General features: G+C 38.4%; 1 protein-coding gene across 2 annotated transcripts in view; it reads right to left on the reverse strand.

Moving 5' to 3' along the window:
• Window positions 1–22308, reverse strand: part of COL4A6 (collagen type IV alpha 6 chain) — a 390567-nt gene that overhangs the window by 163477 nt on the left and 204782 nt on the right. For both annotated transcript variants that reach the window (XM_070759516.1, XM_070759518.1), the window contains exon 4: window positions 604–738. In XM_070759516.1, coding sequence (XP_070615617.1) covers window positions 604–738 — 135 coding nt within the window. The remainder of the gene's footprint in view (window positions 1–603; window positions 739–22308) is intronic.

Raw genomic sequence — 22308 nt, forward strand, 5'->3', positions numbered from 1 at the left:
TTCCTTTCCTTTTGAGTCACACTGTCAGCTAAAATAGCTTTCCAATTGTGGTAAAGGTTCACACACAAGGCTGGGAGGTCCTAAGCGCAACTATGCTGAACCCCTAAGAGATCCCAGCACCTTGACACTCTGGAATGGCACATGTTTTGCACAGCTGTAAGAAATAACTTTTAGTGAAATACACACACTAAAATAGTCTGTAGATAGATGGATGATGAGATACTGTAGATAGATAGATAGATAGATAGATAGATAGATAGATAGATAGATAGATAGATAGATAGATAGATAGATAGATAGATAGATAGGAGTGGAGTAGAAGAGAGTATAGAAGAGAGTAGAAAGAGTAGAATAGGGCAGAGCAGGGCAGGGCAGGGTAGATTTACAATAGGATAGGATAGGGTAGAGTAGGGTGGAATGGAATGGAGTAGGGTAGAATGGAATGGAACAGAACAGAATTCTTTATTGGCCATGAATGATTAGATACATAATGAATTTGTCAGTGGTGCATAGCAAAGTTTAAGATTATCACTACAGAAGAAGGGGAAAAACAGGGCTGACTTTGAGGGTGCTTGAGAACCCTAAAAGCATGAATGAACTTACCTTGTCTCCCTTCAATCCAGCTGCACCTGGAGGTCCATTTACACCCCTCTCTCCTTTCAGTCCTCTCACTCCCTCTGGTCCAGTAAAGCCTTCAATGCCCATGGATCCTTGGACCCCAATTGGTCCTGGTTGACCCTATAGAAGAAAGAAATCATGTTTTTATTTTGTTCCACATTTTTCCCCAGATCCTCCTCTTAAGGTAAACATCAGAATGTTATGAGAACAAAGTCCTCAACTGAAGGTCCATGTTATACTTTGAGAAGAAGAGTAAAACAAAAAATTAGAAAGAAACCAAAAACATTCCTCCTCAGGATACTAGACCAAAACAGGAAAACAATACAATTCATAGCTATAAGAATCATCCTGGCACAATATGGAAACAAGGAGGAGTACCAACCGAAAATGTTATAATTAAAAAGATTTTGGATTGCGGAGAACTAGATAAATTGACGATAGAACTGAAAGAGAAAGAAGACTCAGAATATTATAAAATATGGAATTTATTGTATGAGTGGGTTGACAGAAGAAAACAAAATAATACATTAGTCATTAGGATATTGTTAATATAATATATTAGTCATAATATATTAGTCATATTAGTCATTAGGATATTGTTATTAAGATTGTAAGGACAAATGAATATATATATGTAACCCTTCCCTGGTGCAGAGCTGAAGGGATTGGATACTGTAGCCTAGAGGATAATTCTCTGCCTTACAAGGCAAAGGTTTCAGGTTCAAGTCCCAGTGGGTAAGGCTAGTTGATGAGGCCAAAATAAGGCCGAAATAGATCTATCCTAGTCTCCCTTAATTTTCAAATTCAGCAAAAAATGTGACACACACACACACAAACACACACACACACACACACACATATATATATATTAATCATTTATTTATTTATTTATTTATTATTTATTAATCAGATTTGTATGCCACCCCTCTCCGCAGACTCGGGGCGGCTCACAGCAATCGCCATACAATGTAAACAAATCCAATATTTAAATTAATTTTAAAACACCACAAGTTAAAACCAATCATACACACTAGCATACCATACATAAATTTTATAAGCCTAGGGGGGAAGGAACATGTCAATTCCCCCATGCCTGACGACAGAGGTGGGTTTTAAGGAGCTTACGAAAGGCTAGGAGGGTGGGGGCAACTCTGATATCTGGGGGGAGTTGATTCCAAAGGGTCGGGGCCGCCACAGAGAAGGCTCTTCCCCTGGGTCCCGCCAAACGACATTGTTTAGTTGACGGGACCCGGAGAAGGCCAACTCTGTGGGACCTAACTGGTCGCTGGGATTCGTGCGGCAGAAGGCGGTCCCGGAGATATTCTGGTCCGGTGCCATGAAGGGCTTTATAGGTCATAACCAACACTTTGAATTGTGACCGGAAACTGATCGGCAACCAATGCAGACTGCGGAGTGTTGGTGTGACATGGGCATATTTAGGAAAGCCCATGATTGCTCTCGCAGCTGCATTCTGCACGATCTGAAGTTTCCGAACACTTTTCAAAGGTAGCCCCATGTAGAGAGCATTACAGTAGTCGAGCCTCGAGGTGATGAGGGCATGAGTGACTGTGAGCAGTGACTCCCGGTCCAAATATGGCCGCAACTGGTGCACCAGGCGAACCTGGGCAAACGCCCCCCTCGCCACAGCTGAAAGATGTTTCTCTAATGTGAGCTGTGGATCGAGGAGGACGCCCAAGTTGCGAACCCTCTCTGAGGGGGTTAGTGACTCCCCCCCCAGGGTGATGGACGGACAGATGGAATTGTCCTTGGGAGGCAAAACCCACAGCCACTCCGTCTTATCCGGGTTGAGTTTGAGTCTGTTGACACCCATCCAGATCCCAACAGCCTCCAGGCACCGGCACATCACTTCCACTGCTTCGCCGTATATATATGTTTTCGTAGATTTTCATGGGTATATGTATGTAGATTGTTCTGAGTTCGGGTTTTGCCCCGTGTAATATGAGTGCATAGACACTCAAAATATTACACGGGGCAAAACCCGAACTCAGAACAATCTACATATTAACTAATTAATATAATTAATATTATATTAATACACTACTTAGAAATATATATATTAAGTAATGGTGTTATAAGTAATGGAGATATAACTCTGGCCGATGCTATGATGGCTAGACCTAGCCGGATGAATGTGGATGATTGCATTTTAGGATAAATTGGGTTTCAGAATTTTTTTGTTTTTTAATATTAGATTTCTTATACACTTTGTATTGTATTTATTATGTTATATGCTGCCCTGAGTCAGTTAAATGAAGAAATGAATAAAAAAATGAATAAATAATTTTTTTTAAAAAAAAAGAAGACTGAAGAAGGTGGCCACAGGAAGCGTAGACCCATAAAAAGCCTTTGAAGAATATCTCCCAAATCCGTGAGCGGAGAAATTATTTCTCAGAATTTCTCAAGATGTAAATAGTGCAAGAAAGATGGTCTTGACAGGAATATGTATGATCTGTTGCCAGGATGACAAGGGATAAAAAAAAGTTTAAACCACAGACAGATAATATGCAGAAGTACCTCAGACAGACACCTCCTAATTCACTGAACTATAAGGAGAAGAAGCCTTTAAAATTTGGCTTCTATCTCAGACCTTGGGGTAGGGTGGATGAAACTCCCTTGGTTATAATTTTTAATGTTTTGATATGTTCCTTGAATTGTAATTTCTCTAATTATTTTCTGAGAGCCAGTTTGGTATAGTCATTTTCTCCCCATTTCTAGCCTGGAGCTTTTAAGTGGAGTGGAGTGGTTAAAAGCTCCAGGCTAGAAATGGGGAGAAAATGAGACCTATCTTTGCCTTGAGGATGTAGGCAACTGGGTGACTTTAGGCCAAACTTTTCAAATTTTGAGATAATAGATGTAAAGTGTTTACACTTCAATTCAACGTAAGAAAGAAAAAGATTCCAGCTAAACTTTAAGAATGAATCACCAGCTTGAAAAATGCCCAATAATCGACTTTTTTGTGGGTCTTTCTATTTAAGATTGTACAGAAAAAGCATATTATGATCTATTAACTAAATTTTTTAAGTGACCAGACACAAAAGGGGACCTACAATGCCACTGGCAGATTCTAAAGCAGAAATTTCAGAAAGTTCTGCCACATCTTGGGACCATCAACTACTTCATTAATTTTTTTGGAAGACAAACTCAAAACTTTAGAGCTGAGATTGCCAGGAAAACTCTACAGTTGTTCTTTGAAAGGGCTTGCTTGCATCAAAGTTTATGAATTATATAATCAAAACAAAGACTCAAGCAGCATGAAGAAAAAAGGCCTCCAATCCTCTGGAGTTAAATCTATTCTTTTCGGCTGTAATAACACTGTAAAACAATTTGGAACACTAACTTTTATTTAAACAAAAGACCAAGAAAAAAAATGTAGCAGAGCTGCAACATATGGATCACATACAGAGTTCTAAACTCTATTGAGAACATGTAAGTTCTCCCTGCAACAGATCTAGTTCCATGCTGGCAGAACACCAATGAAAAGAAGAAAATAAAACAAAGGAATCAGCTTCTTTCTTTAAAAAGAAAATCAGGATCCAAGCGCTACTAGAATAACTATGATGGCACAACTTCTTTGGAAGGACAGGGATGAAACATTTTAGCTGGATTATTTTGTGTGTGGAACATGATTTCATACACTTATTCTATTTCTTTCTGGAACACATAGAAGGAGGGGGAGGAGGAGGAGGAGATGGAGGAGGAGGAGGAAGAGATGATAGAGGAGGAGGAGATGGAGGAAGAGGAGATGGTAGAGGAGGAGGAGGAGATGGAAGAGGAGGAAGTACAAGATGATGGAGGAGGAGATGGAAAAGGAGGGTGAGGAAGAGGAGACGATAGATTAGATTAGATTAGATTTATTGGATTTATATGCCGCCCCTCTCCGCAAACTCAGTGCGGCTCACAACAAGGTAAAAACAATACATAATAACAAATCCAATACCCACCAATCCAATTACAATATTAAGCTAAAAAATTCATAAAAAACAACCCCAGAATATTAAAAAACAAGCACACAATCAATCTAACACCAAAACAACATGGGCAAGGGGGAGATGTTTCAGTTCCCCCATGCCTGACGGGTTTTAAGGAGTTTGCGAAAGGCAAGGAGGGTGGGGGCAATCCTAATCTCAGGGGGGAGCTGGTTCCAGAGGGTCGGAGCCGCCACAGAGAAGGCTCTTCCCCTGGGTCCCGCCAGATGACATTGTTTAGTCGACGGGACCCGGAGAAGGCCAACTCTGTGGAACCGAACCGGTTGCTGGGATTCGTGTGGCAGAAGGTGGTCCCGGAGATATTCTGGTCCGGTGCCATGAAGGGCTTTATAGGTCATAACCAACACTTTGAATTGTGACCGGAAACTGATCGGCAACCAATGCAGACTGCGGAGTGTTGGAGTGATATGGGCATACTTAGAGAAGCCCATAATTGCTCTCGCAGCTGCATTCTTCACGATCTGAAGTTTCCGAACACTTTTCAAAGGTAGCCCCATGTAGAGAGCGTTACAGTAGTCGAGCCTCGAGGTGATGAGGGCATGAGTGACTGTGAGCAATGACTCCCGGTCCAAATAGGGCTGCAACTGGCGCACCAGGCGAACCTGGGCAAACGCCCCTCTCGCCACAGCTGAAAGATGTTTCCCTAATGTGAGCTGTGGATCGAGGAGGACGCCCAAGTTGCGGACCCTCTCTGAGGGGGTCAATAATCCCCCCCAGGGTAATGGATGGACAGATAGAATTGTCCTTGGGAGGCAAGACCCACAGCCACTCCGTCTTGTCTGGATTGAGTTTGAGTTTGTTGACACCCATCCAGGCCCCAACAGCCTCCAGGCACTGGCACATCACTTCCACTTGAAATAAGGTTCAGGAGGGAAGTGTTTTTAATAAGAAAGTGAACACAAGAACAAGGGGATACAATCTGAAGTTAGTTGGGGGAAAGATCAAAAGCAACATGAGAAAATATTATTTTACTGAAAGAGTAGTAGATCCTTGGAACAAACTTCCAGCAGACGTGGTTGGTAAATCCACAGTAACTGAATTTAAACATGCCTGGGATAAACATATATCCATCCTAAGATTAAATACAGGAAATAGTATAAGGGCAGACTAGATGGACCATGAGGTCTTTTTCTGCCATCAATCTTCTGGGTTTCTATGAAATTTATTTTCTAATTGAATTTCTTTCCAGTTAGAAAACTGCACAGATGTGAGATTACTGGCAGAGCCCTCTGATGGAGAAATTAAATGTGGGATCTGAATGTGAGATCTGATCTGATTCTTTCCATTATTAGTTTATATCCTAAAAGGACAATTTCAGAGTTCTTCAAAATTTCTCCCAAGGCAAATCACAGTAAGAAGCAGACGAAGCAGCTGCAGTAATTCTCCTCCATTTGATATTATTGATGGACATCAATCCTCCTCCTCATGAGCACTTAAAAGGCTACGGAAGGCTAAAGTCAACTCATAAGCACATAAAAGAGAATCCATCACTTCATTTAGCATGTTGACCCACTAATGGATCACCTGTATAATACAGAAGTGCCTCTTGAGGTTTACCTTGAGCCTCTTTCCTTGCAATTTGAAGAACCTGCTGGTTCTTCCCTGTATTCTATTGGCTCTGAAGCAATAGAAAATAATCCCGCTGTGATAAATCTTCAAATATTTGAAAACTGATATCGTATTTACTCTCAGTTGTCTTTTATATAGGCCAAAGGTACCCAGATTCTTCAAATTTTCCTTTCTCTTTCTCAAGTTTGTCATACTGTAGTCTCAATAAAGGAGAAAATTTGCAGTTAAGAAAATTTGAAATGAGAGGTGCTTGGTACTCTCTGAGCTTGTTTTTTTCTTGCAGATGTTTCATTACCCAAACTAGTAACATCATGCTAGATAACAACATGCTCAGCACTGATGTTGGCTACACTATGTTATTGGAAATCAGTCCAAAGAGGAAACAATTTCATTGCATGGAAATGTCTTTTATATACATCAAACTTCACTGCATGATACTTCCAGATTTCATAGCAGCTGCTTGTAAGATTTAGAAAGTCAAATCAATTCACAGTGACAAGGAAGTTGTGCCTCTCTGTTTTGGGTCCTCACTTAACCAGAAAGCTCAGGATAAATCTGGCTTATTTCACAACACTCTTAGACAGAGAAATACAGCCTAGAAGGGTTAGGAATAAATTCAAAAGCTAAATTGTAATGGCAAGTTTGCTACATTGATATGCCAAAGTGAAATTTGAGTTGAGGATTGTTGTTCTTATTTTGTACTCTCACTATAAGGAATTATTTTATATTTGTACGCTTATTTTCCCCTTCGTGGTTCTTTTAAACACACACTGACAGGTGCTAGAGATTCACCCTTTGGAACATGGCAGTGCAGTATTTTGTCACATCTGTCAAAACTGCCTTAGGTTTGGGGAAACAGGGTGTTGTGTGCTTGTTTTTCCTATTACTGGTAAGATTTTCTGCTGAAATCAAAAACTGGAAGCTTCCAAACACTCAAGTGATCCCTGGATGTTGTCAAGTGAAAAAACAAAACTTTTTTTTTTTAAAAAATCATATTTTAGAAAGCCACAATAAACTTTAATCCCATTGCTTGAACATTTCCCACTCTATAAGTTGTAAATGTTCCTAGCTGATAGAACTGGAAAACTAACTCAGCACCAAGCGGAAAGTCTGCCAAATTTCTTTCCAGTCTAGCTGACAACTTTCTAACCCAAAAAGTTGAAACAGGAACCAGAGGGAATGCTATATTAGACCTAATACTAACAAACAGGGAAGAAACAATAGAGGGAACAGAAGAAGAAGGGAAACTGGGAGAGAGCGACCACGTCATCCTCAAATTCAACATAGTGCAATCACTAGCTACTATACCCAACACCACTACAGTCCCAGACTTCAGAAAAGCGGACTTTAACAAGCTCAGAGCGAACCTTGAACAATGCCCCTGGAACGAACTCTTAGAAGGAAAAACCACTCAGGAAGCCTGGGTGATCCTAAAAAACAGCATCATAGACGCCCAAAACAATGCAATCCCCATGAAAAGGAAAAACAGGAAAACCAAAACTAAACCTGCATGGCTAAACAAAGCCCTCGCAGATGACATAAAAGGAAAAAAAGCTAAGTACAAACAATGGAAAGAAGGACTCATAACCAAAGCGGAATATCAGCAAACAGCCAGTTCCTGCAAACAAAAAATAAAAACAGCAAAGGCACAATATGAACAACACCTTGCAGCGGAAGTCAAAGACAACAAAAAAAGATTCTTCCAACACATCAACAATAAGAAGAAAATCAAAGAAACAATCATCACACTAAAAAACGAAGAGGGTAGAGAAATCACAGACAGCAATGACCAAGCACAGCTACTCAACGCCTACTTTGCATCAGTCTTCACACAAAAGGGAACCTCCCTCCAACCAATCTGCAATTTAACTGCGACAAACTGCCCCAGAACCGAACTCAACATAGACAAAAGCACAGTGAGGGACTACCTGAGGGAACTCAACAAATACAAATCACCAGGGCCAGACGGACTTCACCCCAAAGTCCTAAAAGAATTGGCAGACACCATAGCGGAACCACTCCTCCTCATCTACCAAATATCCTGGATCACTGGAGACCTACCGGAAGACTGGAAGCGAGCTGACGTAGTCCCCATCCACAAAAAAGGCAAAAAGACCGACCCAGGTAACTACAGACCAATCAGTCTGACCTCTATACCTGGAAAAATACTGGAGAAAATAATCAAAAACAACTTACCCACTTCCTAGAAACAAACAAGATCATATCCAATAGCCAGCACGGATTCATCAGAAACAAATCATGCCAAACCAATCTCATATCATTTTTCAACACCATAACCAAGTCAGTTGACCAACGCAACTCAGTGGACCTCATATACTTGGATTTCAGTAAGGCTTTCGATAAAGTCGACCACAATCTCCTAATCCACAAACTAGAAAAAAATGGAGTAGATTACTACACATGTAGATGGATAAACAGTTGGCTGATCAACCGCACCCAACGAGTTGTCCTCAACGGCACCAAATCCACATGGAAAAAAGTAGACAGTGGTGTACCACAGGGCTCTGTCCTGGGTCCTGTACTCTTTAACATCTTCATCAACGACCTGGACGAGGGAATAAAAGGGGAACTAATAAAATTTGCAGATGACACCAAGCTGGCGGGGGTAGCCAACACCCTTGAGGACAGGCTCAGAGTACAAGAAGACCTAGACAGACTATCACAATGGGCCCATACCAACAAAATGAGGTTCAACACCGACAAATGCAGAGTCCTCCACCTCGGCAAAAAGAACCCTAGACATACATACAGCCTGGGAGATACCTCACTCAGCAGTAGTGACTGCGAAAGAGATCTTGGAGTCTTGGTGGACAATCATCTAAACACGAGTCAGCAATGTGCAGCAGCAGCCAAAAAAGCCAACTCAATCCTAAGCTGCATCAACAGAGGAATACGCTCCAAGACCAGGGAAATACTAATACCACTCTACTATGCCCTGGTCAGACCCCACCTGGAGTACTGCATCCAATTTTGGTCACCTCACTACAAAAAAGACATCGAAACTCTGGAGAAGGTGCAAAAAAGAGCAACCAAAATGATTAGGGGACTCGAAACCAAGACTTACGAAGAGAGATTGAGAGAACTGGGCATGGACAGCTTAGAAAAAAGAAGGTCTAGAGGGGACATGATAGCAGTTTACAGATACTTGAGGGGTTGCCACGGTGAGGAGGTGGTCTCTTTATTCCCCAGGGCACCAGAGGGCCGGACGAGGAACAATGGTTGGAAGCTGACCAAGGAGAGATTCAACCTGGAAATAAGGAAGAACTTCCTGACGGTCAGAGCGATCAACCAATGGAACTGCCTGCCAGGGGAGGTGGTGAACTCCCCAACTCTGGACACCTTCAAGAGGAGATTGGACTTCCATTTGGCTGGGGTGCTGTAGGGTTTCCTGCTCAGGCAGGGGGTTGGACTCGATGACCTAACGGTCCCTTTCAACTCTATTAATAAAAAAAAAAGAATAATGGAGTCATGAACCCAATCAATAGAATAGAGCTGGACCCCAGGGACCTTGGAGGTCATCTAGTCCAGCCCACTGTTCAAGCGTATACCATTTCAGACAAATGACTGTCCAGTCTCTTCTTAAAAAGCTCCAGTGAAGAAGCACCCACAATCTCTGAAAGCAAGTGGTTTCACTGGTGAGCTGTTCTCAGTTATAGGAAGTTTCTCCTTAATTCCAGATTGCTTCTCTCCTTGATTAGTTTCTAACCACTGTTTTTTTATATCTTAGCCTTCTAGTGCTTTGGAAAATAAATTGTCCCCTACTTCTTAGTGACAGCCCTCAAATATTGGCATACGGCTATCATTATCACCCCTAATTCTTCTTTTCTCTAGACTAGCCATACCCAAATCCTGGAAATATTCTTCAAATGTTTTAGCTTCTCAGTTGCTCTTCTCTGAATTTTTCCCAAAGTCTCAATATCTTTTTTGTAGCGTGATGGCCAAAATTGGTTAGAGGTATTCCAGGTGTGGCCTTCCTAGAGTTTATAAAGCAGTATTAATACTTCATGTGATCTTGAGTCTATACCTCTGTTTATACAACCCAGAATTGTATTAGCTTTTGGGGCTGCTGATGCACACTGCTGGTTCAGATTCAACTGATCGATCCTCTACTGGGACTTCAAGGTCCCTCTCACAATTACTGTTTTTGAGCTGCATCTCAACCAGTGGTGGGCTATTAGCTGGAACGCTAAATTGCACTCGCTGCCATGGCTCGTAAGTACTTGAGGGGCCAGCAGGATTTTGCTTCTGCACCTGTGGAGGTAGAAAAATCTCCACACAGAGCCACAGGTGTGCCTGTGTTTCGGTGAGGTTTTTTTGCTTCCACACATGCCGAAACACAGGTGCACCTGTGGCTCCGTGCACTATTTTGCTACCTCCACAGGTGCAGAAGCAAAATCCCGCTGGACCCGCAAGCACTTACAAGCCGTGGCAGCGAGCGCAATTTAGTGTTCCAGGTAGTAGCCCACCGCTATCTCAACTAATGTGTTTTTGGTTTTTTCCAGCCTAAATGTAAAACTTTGCTTTTCTCCACATTTTTAAAATTTATTTTGTTAGATAGGGGCCATTGTTCAAGTCTGTCAAGATCTTTTTGGATCCTGAGTTTGTGTTCGGAGGTGTTGGCTATTCACGCCAGCTGCAAATTTGATGAGTTCTTATTTATTTATTTATTTATTCATTCATTCATTCATTTATTTATTAATTTGTATGCTGCCCCTCTCCGAGGACTCATCTAAGTCATATGAGTATCTAATCCAGTTACCGTAGTTACAAATCAGAAAATTCCTCATTTAAATGGATTCCCACCGCCTTCAATAACATGGGGAGGCTTTAGGAAAGATATTGTCAAGTTTTCAGACTCCTAGTAGAGGAAGGAAAATCCTGAGTTGAGAAGTTAGTATCCATGATAAACATATCTATGTTATTTTTCTTGGCAACAGTCTGGAACAGATATTCCATTGCTTCTGGAATTGTTAACTTTAATTTTATTTAATTCTCAGTCTAATCTGTAGACCTGGGATCTCTTAGAGGAGCCTCTCTCAACCTCAGCAATTTTAATATCTGTGGACTTCAACTCCCAAAAATTTGGCTGGGAAAGCCAAGCTTCACCCCAAAGCCACTTTGGTAACTCTGTGGATATTTAGAATATTATGTCTATGTGCCAGGGGTTTGACCTGCGATTAGACAAAACGAAGTACTGCACACTAGATTTTCTGAAAGCATTTTTATTTGTTATTTCATCTATGACTGTTATCCTTTTATAGTCAACGAAGGTGTGTAGGAGGCTGACGGCAGGGTATTTTTAATATCCTAACTTGGAAAAAGAAGCAAGTCAAATTCAGTTGGGATTAAGAAGTATGTACAAGTCAAAGGGGAAAATCCATATTAGAAAAACATGCAAGAAAGGATGGCCAGATAACAGGAAAAAAATCTCCAAAATTTCATTCCCTTCTCAAATGGAGACCAATTTTGTATGATTGCCACTTTGAACTCCAGTCTCTGGTTCTCTGAGATGATTGAAAAACAGTACAGAACAGAATAACAGACAATTTATAACTACATTGCTTTCAATCTGATCTAAATGTAGTTCATAAAATCATATACCAAAATGTCCTCCCTGTTAATGACTACTTCACCTTCAACCACAGCAACATACAACCATGTAATAGATTCAAACTAAATGTAAACTGCTCCAAACCTGACTGCAGAAAATACGACTTCAGCGATAGAGTGATCAATGTCTGGAATGCACAACCTGACTCACCCCAAACCCCAAAAACAACCTTAGGCTGTCTGTCTACAGTTGACCTTGCCCCATTCCTAAGAGGTCTGTAAAGGGCGTGCATAAGTGCACCACCGTGCCTACTATCCCTGTCCTACTGTCCTCTTTTATCGTTACTTTTTATGTTATGTTCATACAAACTATACTAACCTATTCATACTCACCTATACATGTTTGACAAATAAAACAAAAAAAAATAACAGAGTTGGAGGGAACCTTGTTCTAGTCCAACTCCCCACTATAGCAAGAGACCCTCATTGCAGACAAATGGCTGTCCAGTCTTTTCTTAAACCTTAAGAGCACCCATAACTTCTGAAGGCAAGCTGTTCCACTGGTTAATTGTTCTGTCAGGAAATTCCTCCTTAGTTCTAGGTTGCTTCTCTCCCTGATAAGTTTCCATCTTTTGCTTCTTCCTTGCCTTCTGGTGCTTTGGAGAATAGGTTGACCTCCTCTTCTTTGTGGCAGCCCCTTGAATATCAATTCTTCCATAGTCCTTCTATTCATTAGACTAGACAAACCCAATTCCTACAATTGTTCTTTATATGTTTTATACTCCAATTCCCTAATCATCTTTGTTTTTCTTCTCTGCAATCTTTCCAGAGTCTCAACATCATTTTAAAAACATATTGTGGTGACCAGAGATGGGTTAGTCCCAGTTTGAAGTGCAAATGTGCAGAACCTTGGTTTTTGGCACTGCATATATGCATCTAACATGTGCGAAGCAGGCCCATCCACACAGCATGGGAGGAAGTGAACCACCAGTGAGGTAAGTTAGATCCCCTCTTCTGATGGTGACCAAAACTGGATGTGGTATTCCAAGAACAGTATTCTGGTCTTATCAAGGCATTATAAAGTGCTATTAGCTCTTAACGTGATCTTGAATGAAATCCAGCCAATTACCCCATTTACAACTTCTCTTCTATCTATATACCAATGACTGCATCTCAAACGACCTATCTGTTAAACTACTGAAGTGCGCAGACGATACAACAGTGATAGGACTCATTCAACACAATGATGAAACCGAATAACAGATGGGAGGTTGAACAACTAGCCTCGTGGTGCGACTAGAACAATCTAAAACTGAATTGAACTGAGCTCAAAATGGTAGACTTTAGGAGAAACCCTCCCATCCTACCACTTCTCACAATACTAGACAACACAGTATCAACAGTAGAGACCTTCAAACTTCTAGGTTCTATCATATCTTAAGACCTAAAATGGTCACTTAATATCAAAACAACATCAAAAAAGCACAAGAAAGAATGTTCTTTCTGCGCCAGCTCACGAAGCTCAAACTGCCCAAGGAGCTGCTGATCCAGTTCTACAGAGGAATCATTGAGTCTGTCATCTGCACCTATATAACTGTCTGGTTTGGTTCTGCAACCCAACAAGACTGACACAGACTTCAGAGGAGAATCAGAACTGCAGAAGAAACAATGGCTGCCAACCTGCCTTCCATTGAGGACCTGTAGACTGGATGAGTCAAAAAGGGGGCGGGGAAAATATTTACTGACCCCTCACATCCTGGACACAAACTATTTCTATTTCTACCCTCAAAATGGCGCTACAGAGCATTGCACATCAGGACAACTAGACACAAGAACAGTTTTCCCCCCCGAATGCCATCACTCTGCTAAACAAATAATCCCCTCAACACTGTCAAACGGACTTCCGGGGCGGGGTCACGGCGAGCAGGTGAGAGAGAGCAGCGCTCCGCTCTCCCAAACCTGATTTTTGTCATTGGGGGGCTGAAATTCGGCTGAATTTCGGCGCAGCCACGTTGGAAAGGTGGGTGAAGAAGCGGGGGTTCCTCCAAGCACGGAGGTGAAAAGCTATCACCCTGTGTGTAGGAGAGAGAACCTCGCAAACCTCAAGACAAGAGAGTCATCAACCAACATGGCGGTGTTAGTGCTGTGACAGCCCAGCGTAACAGAGGAAGCAAGAAGAGAGTAAACCACAATTCTATAGACAAGAAGGAGAAACTCAGTATGGTAAATAAAGATTATATATAGTCAAAACAGTGGAAGATAAAAATTAAAAGAGAGACAGTAACGTGGGGGACCCACCAAAGTTGATTATCGGCTACTCAGCGGTGGAGGAGAAGGAAAAAAGAAAGTAAACTTAACTGAGAAACTTGGGAGTTGTGCAGAGGTTAAACTAAATAAAGGGAATGAACCATCAACAAGAAGAACTTAAAATAGCTGCTTGAAAGATCACTGTTTAAAGCTATGGTGGAGATTAAAAAAAAAGAGAGAGAGAAAGCTGAAACGACGCAGCTTGAAAGAGCTTTCGGAGTCTGCGGAGTCTATGGAAACTACGGAGGTGACGGTGGTGACAGAGGTTGCCGGGTGACCAGAAAGAGGAGGTGTTCCGGAATTAAAAAGAGCTGGGGACGAGGACCACAGACAAAGGAATTAACAGCAGGGGTCAGTGTTCTCTCTAATTTTTTTGGGGGGTGGGCGGAAAAGTATAGTGTCTGAGCGGCAGTCCCTTCGGGACTGGGCGGCATAGAAATAATAATAAAATTTCCCTCTCAGCTTCTGGGCAGGTTTGGAAAACTCTGAGTTGATGATGATTTTTAAGTGAGCGATTGCTCACTGCTCAGCTTAGAGGGAACTATGGCAGGGGTGGAACACAACAGGGAGTGGCAATAGAGCTTACAGAAGGCTACGAAACTGTGCAGAGGAGCAGCAAACCGAGAGAAAGCAACAGAGAAAGAGAACTTTAGAAAAAGAGAAATTCAGCACATATAGCCATCCCTTCTTATAATCCTTTTTATAATCTTATAATCCTTTTCTCTTTTTTGTCTTTTTTTGATGAACTGATTAACTGTTCCTGCTTTCCTGATTAATTGATGAACTGATATCTACAGTGGAAGAAAGAGAACTAGATTGAACTTTGATTGAACTTTGAACTATATTGAATTCAGAACTAAAACTTTAACGAAGAAGAACTAGGTAAATTTGAAAAATTTAATTTAATACAACAAACAGAGAGGTTGGTTTTTGATGAGTTGAATCTCTATGAATTGAATAGTACTAACAGGATTAATGATAATGATGAATTAATGATATTAATGATATTAATGAATTAAGTAATTGTAATTAATTATCATTCTTACCTCTAGTTTAGTTATAACATATTTACAACACCTACAATATATACACTAACTCAGTAAATGTTAATGTTGAATATTGAATATTGACCTACTGGCGGGAAAAATATATCAAAAAATCCAAATATATCAAAAAATCCAACTATTCCTAATTATCAACTAAAAAGGAAAAAAAAGGGGGGGAAACAATATTAATAATAATAATAATAATAATCTGTTAAAAATTTACTTACGGTAAAAAGTGAAATTTTGTACAATATATCTTAAGTCTAGTTATATATCAGATTCATTGGGCTTATAGAAAACATTAGGCATATAGCATATACTTGATTTAATAATTGATATCATTTGAGACTTCTACTCTATTCTATTCCATTAAAGTTGTAAAAATCTGTAGTAACCTGTAAGGTAGAGTGGGGTGAAGTAATAAAAGAGATTAAAAGAGATTAAAATGGCAACCTTCCAGAAATATACCAAAAAAGCAACAGGCTCCCCCTCAACCCAAAAATCAATAGTCAGTATGTTAGCGACTGAAAAGTCTAGTGGTACTAGCAATATTAGCAACACCACACAAACAACACAGGAAGCATTAATGGCAATTCAAGAAACTATGCTTAAACTCCAGGAAAAATTAGATAGGAACGACGAGACAATGAGGGAGGATATGCAAAAAATGGATAATAAAATTGAAATTATACACCAAATTTTGGAAAAAAATGAAAGGAGAATAGAACAAATTGAAAAGAAAGTAGAACAAAATGATTAAAAAGTAGTAAGAATGGATGACAAATTAATACAATTAAATAAAGAGTTAGAAGAATCGATAATTAGCTATGAGATCGACAGAGCAGAATTCTATATCAGATTTCAAAATGTAGAAGAGGAGAAAAATGAAAACCTAGTAGAGATTATGACAGAAATGATTGCTAATATACTTCAAAAAGATAAGCAAGAAACTGCTAATGGAATAGATGAGATTTACAGGGTGCATACTAACTACGCCCGAAAACATAAGCTCCCTAGAGAAGCACATGTAAGATGTGTAAAAAAGGAAACTAGAAATGAAATATTAAAAATTGCAAAAGACGAAGCAATAATTTATAAAGGGAAGGAAATAAGAGTTCTTAAGCAAGTACCTAAAAAATTAAGGGACAACTGAAGAGGATACCGACCATTAGCAGAACTTTTAAATAAAAGAAAAATCTCCTTCAGATGGTTAATCCCGGAGGGAATGCTTATCACATGGAAGGGGGAAAAAATAAAAATAGATAATGAACTTATGGCACAGGAATTCTACGAAGAACTGATAGCGGAAGAGAGGATAGAAATAGAAAGTCAAAAACAGGTAGAAGAACCACTGATAGACATAGATATTGAGAAAGAAGGGAACTCTAAAGGTAAAGAACAGGAGGAAGAAAGAATGTTAACAAGAGCGCAGAAAGAAAACAGGACAAACAGAAGACAAATAGGAAAATAAAAGGGGATGGGAAGAGAAATTAAGTTAATTTCAATCAATGTAAATGGTTTAAATTCATTTATTAAAAGAAATAGTCTATTTAAAAAATTACAAAAACAAAACTTGGATATTGTTTGTCTACAGGAAGTACATATCCCACAAAAAAATGAAAAGCAATTAGAAAATGAGAAAATTGGGAAAGTATTTACATCTTTATCACACAATAAGAAAAGAGGGATTGCAGTTTATGTTAAAAAAGAATTAGACCCAAGAAAAATATATGCAGACAAAAAAGGAAGAATTTTAATTACAACAATAAAAATTGTTAATGTATATGTATCATTAGTTGCCATATATGCACTGAATAAAAATATCAAAAAATTCTTCCATAACTTGCACCAGAAACTGATTGAATTAGAGGTAGAAGATATTTGCATGATAGGTGACTTTAACGGTATAATCGATCCCATTAAGGACTATAAAAGTGCTAATAAAAATCGATATAAAAAAAGAAAAGTACTTCCAAAAACATTCCACCAAATGTGTGAAGAACTAAACCTGAGAGTTTGTTGGAGAACAAGAAATCAAAATAAAAAAGAATATACATTCTATTCAAATGCACACCAAAGTTGGTCTAGGATTGACATGGCGTGGGTCAACAATAAAATAGGAAATTTAATAAAACAAATTCAAATTGATAAAAATAATGACCATAACCCAATAAAAATTATATGGAATGGGGAGGATAAGAAAAATAGGAGTTGGAGATTAGATCTACAACTATTAAAAGAACAAGAATATATAGATTGGATTGAAAGAGAAATGAAATTATTCCTAAAAGAAAATAACAATTTAGATACCTCTCTTCAGAACTTATGGGATACAGCCAAAGCCTACCAAAGAGGTCTAACAATAGCCTATACATCAAGAAAAAATAAGGAAAAAAGACAGAACCAAAAAGAGTGGACACTTAAATTAGGAAAATTAGAAAAAAGATTCCCAAAAGGATCCAGGAAATCTAAATATAAGGCAACAAATCATGCCGATAAAGCATAAATTAGAATTAATAGAGTTAGAAGAAGTAACAAGGAAATTAAGAGAAGTAAAACAAAACCAATTTGAACACGCGAACAAACCTGGTAGAATGCTATCTTATAAATTGAGGAAAGAAAGAGAAAAAAAATTAATCCAACAATTAATAGATAAAAAAGAAATAACACATTACCAATTAGAAAAAAAGAAAGAAATAGCACTAGAATACTATAAAGAGCTGTATAGTGAAGAAAATATTAAAGAAGGAGATATATTAAAATATTTAGAGACATGCCAAATTAAATCAATAAGTAAAGAAGATAAAGAAATGTTGAACAAATAAATAACTAAAGAAGAACTGGAAAAAATAATTATGAAACAGAATAATAACAAAACACCAGGCCCAGATGGTTTCCCAATTGAATTCTATAAAGCAACACTTCACATAATAGGAGAATTACTATTAGAAATTTAGAACAAAATTTTAACAAACGGTGAATGTCCAGCATCATGGCAAGAAGCTAATATAACATTGCTACACAAAGAAGAAACAGACGCAAAATATATTAAGAACTATAGACCAATATCTCTATTAAACGTAGACTACAAAATTTATATGTCAATCATAGCAGATAGATTAAACAAAATATTAAACAAAATAATACATCCTGATCAGAATGGTTTTCTGCCTAATAGACAAATTAGAAATAATATAAGAATTACATTAAATATGTTAGAATACTATGAAAGTCACAACGATAAGGAGTTTGCAATGCTGTTTCTAGATGCTGAGAAAGCCTTTGATAACTTCAATTGGAATTTCTTTAAAAAATTAATAAATATCATGGATTTAGGAGGAAATTTTGAAAATACGATAAATAAAATATATTCCAAACAAAAGGCAAGGATAATTATAAACGGAGATCTAACAAATTCATTCAATATTAAAAAAGGAGTGAGACAAGGCTGCCCATTATCTCCCTTAATATACATAATGTCTATAGAAATCCTATTAAATCAAATCAGAGGGAAGTCACTAATACAAGGCACCAAAATTAAACAGCAAATATATAAAGCACAGGCTTTTGCCGATGATCTGGTCTTCTTTTTAGAAAATCCAGTCAGCTCAATGATGCATTTAGTAAAAGAATTAGAGAATTATGGAAAAGTGGCCAGATTAAAAATAAATAGGAATAAAGCTAAAATATTAACCAAGAATTGTCATCAAGATTTAAATAAATTATTAATAAAGGAAACAGGTTTTCAAATAGAAAAAAAAAATTAAATACTTAGGAATTTGGTTTACGGCAAGGTACTCTTCACTAAAAGAATTAAATTATATGAAACTACTAAACAAAACAAAAGAAGACTTAGAAAAATGGACAAATTTAAATTTATCCTTAATGGGAAGAATTAATACCATAAAATCTAATATACTTCCAAGGTGGCTCTACCTCTTCCAAACAGCACCAATACAATTAGAGAAATCGTTCTTTACTAAAATAAATAAAATAATTTCCAAATTTATCTGGTGCAACAAAAAACCAAGAATAAATATGAAAGCCTTACAAGATCTAAGAACAAGAGGAGGATTTGGTTTGCCCAACTTAGAAATATACCACCAAGCCACCAAACTACTATGAATTAAAGAATGGGTCCACCTAGAAAACTCTAGAATTTTAACAATAGAAGGTCACGATATAAATGAAGGTTGGCACGCACATTTATGGGAAAAAGAACATTCAAAACACTCACATTTTAAACAACATCAAATTCGGAATACATTTTGGAATACTGGCGAAAAGTTAGGAAAAAACATTATAATGAAATACCCAGATGGCTATCCACATTAGAAGCCCAAATCCATCCAAATATAATTAGCCAAGAACAAATAATAACCTATGAAGTCCTCCTAAATACCAAAGGAAGTCTAAAAACTAGAGAAAGACTTAATTAAAGATGAAGGCATAGTAATAGACTGGCTACCATATTACCAAATTCAAAGTAGATACAAAAAGGACCTGGTGAAATCCAGAATAGGTAAAAAACAAAATGAAATAGACAAAATATTGACAGGATCTGATAAAAAATTTATAACCAAAATGTATACTTATCTACTAAATCATGAAAACATCGAAGAAATAGTTAAACCTAATATGATAGCTTGGATGACCAACTTTGGTTATGCGATCCAACTGGAAGACTGGGAAAAACTATGGTCAGTAAACTACAAGATGACGCTATCAACACCTTACAAAGAAAATCTCTATAAAATGTTTTTCCGATGGCACTATGCGCCAGCGCGCTTAGCCAAAATAAATGTGAATGTAAGCAACAAATGTTGGAAGTGCAAAAAAGAGGTAGAAACATACTACCACATTTGGTGGCGATGTAAGGAAGCAAAAAAATTTTGGACCCAAATTCAGACATGAATGGAAGAAATATTGGGTTATAAACTTGAGATAAAACCAGAAATATACTTATTAGGAATAATTAGAGCCAAACATAGTAAAGAAAATTATTATTTAATAAATCAAATACTCACAGCTGCAAGATTAGCATATGCACAAGTATGGAAGCAAGAAAAGACCCCAAACGAAGAAATGGTGATTAAAAAAATATTAAACTGTGCCAAATTTAACAAATTAACATACGAGATACAAAACCAACAAAATAAGAGTGTGGGAGAAATTATATAACTGGGTGGAAATTAAGAAAAAGGTATAGTAAATAGAATTGTAAAAGATAAATTTTGTATATATATAAATTGTAAATGTTTAATGTTGTTTGTATGTTGTTTAAATGTTTGTATGTTAAATAAAATTAAAAAAACACTGTCAAACTATTTACTAAGTCTGCACTACTATTACTACTAGTTTTTGCTCATCATTCCTATCCTTTTCCTCCCGCTTATTGCTTGTATCCTTAAGATTTTTATTAATATTGTTTCCTTATTTGTACCCTATGACAATCATTAAGTGTTGTACCTCAAGATTCTTGAGAAATGTATATTTCTTTTTTGTACACTGACAGCATAGGCACCAAAGACAATTATTTGTGTGTCCAATCACACTTGGCCAATAAAGAATTCTATTCTATTCTATTCTAAAATTTATCGCCCTAAATGGGTCAGAATGATGGTGCAAGTACCAAGATCTTCTCTGGCTACTGCTTCCTCCCCTCTGCCTCTGATTGCAAGTTCTTGTGCCACCAGGGAGGATCAAACCCACATTATTTAAACATCAGAGGCAGTGTAGATAGCTCTAGGCCAGCAGGAATGCAGATAACTAGCAATTATACCAGATCCTATCCACCGATTTGTCAGATTAGCAAAGACTTGAGAAGTGCTTGTTACCTTCTCCTTAACTGAGAACAAAAATGAGGCTTAGGAATGAATGGAATTAGAGAAATGCAAAGAATTCACTCTTTGTTTTAAGAGGCAGGAACGGTACAGCCTGGGTTTTGGAAACAGGGAGCAAATGGCAACCAGCCTTAGTAGCAACACAGCTTAAAATCTAGCCTTGGGAAATGTAATTGTGTGCAGATGAACCTTCTTTCATAGCTAGTAATAGCTATAGCTGTGGTTCCCATCACCAAAAGTACTATAGTTATAACTCACCTTGCATTAAGCAAATATAATGCAATCCAGGACAGCTCCAAAGCAATTCTTGTTTTTTGTAATAAAGACATAAGGAACATTTGTTCTGCTTTCTCTGGTAGATCTTTTTTAACTGCCTAAACTCAGGAGAGATTCATCATTTTCCCTTTTATTTGTTTTATTTAAACTCGGGAGAGACCCATCAACCCACTGACTCCTTTTCTCACCTCAGAAGCCCTCTTTCAGGGTCTACATTTTAAAATTTCCTTTAAAAATACTCTAGGAAACTTTTGTCAACAATGAACTTGGTATGTATCCCATTACAAGTCCAATCATAGCCAACAATCGTAAGAGAATTGCAATTTTGGATAGCACGGGGGATATTTTTGAAAACTGCTTTCCAATACAGCTTTCTTAATCTAGACCTTCGCTCCACCCTCTGCCAATGGTATTGCACTGAAAAATTCAAGAAAATACGTGTATCTGAATTATCTGGTGGACAAATAGTAATTTTTATCTCCGGCTGTTATACAAGTCACTTTTCATTTATTTATTTGGCTTGATCCATGTCTAACTTCTTCCTTTTCCTTTTCTTCCTTCCCAGCTTCCTTCTTATCTCTCCAAACTTTCCTCACTCCCCTCCATAAAACCTAAATTGTCATAATCTACAAAAAATGTGTGTGTTAAGTGAGTGGGGGGGGGGTCATTGTAGGCATCTTGCTGACATAAGGGAAGGACAAAGATGGTACCCCTCCCGTTCCATATCCAGACACTGTCTGAATTGGATGCTGCCACTTACAACATCACATTGGGATGTGGTCCCTTGTGACATTTTGGGAGCAGGGATGGGCTGCTGGGGGTTCGCAAGGGTTCGGGAGAACCTCTAGCTAAGATTCTGTGCAGTTCGGAAAACCCAGTAGCCGGTTCCTATGGATGAGGACGTCGCACCAGTAGTAAAAGCTGAGCTATGTGCGCAGGTTTGTGTTTCAGGTGTGCACACGCATGTATCCCAGTGAGATTCGCTTCTGCGCATAGGCAGGAAGCAAAATCTTATCAGGGGATGTGCACACGTGAGAATTTGGTGATTTTTTTGTTCTGAGCATGCGTAGA

The sequence above is a fragment of the Erythrolamprus reginae genome, chromosome 8, assembly GCF_031021105.1.
Source record: "Erythrolamprus reginae isolate rEryReg1 chromosome 8, rEryReg1.hap1, whole genome shotgun sequence".
NCBI lineage: Eukaryota > Metazoa > Chordata > Lepidosauria > Squamata > Dipsadidae > Erythrolamprus > Erythrolamprus reginae.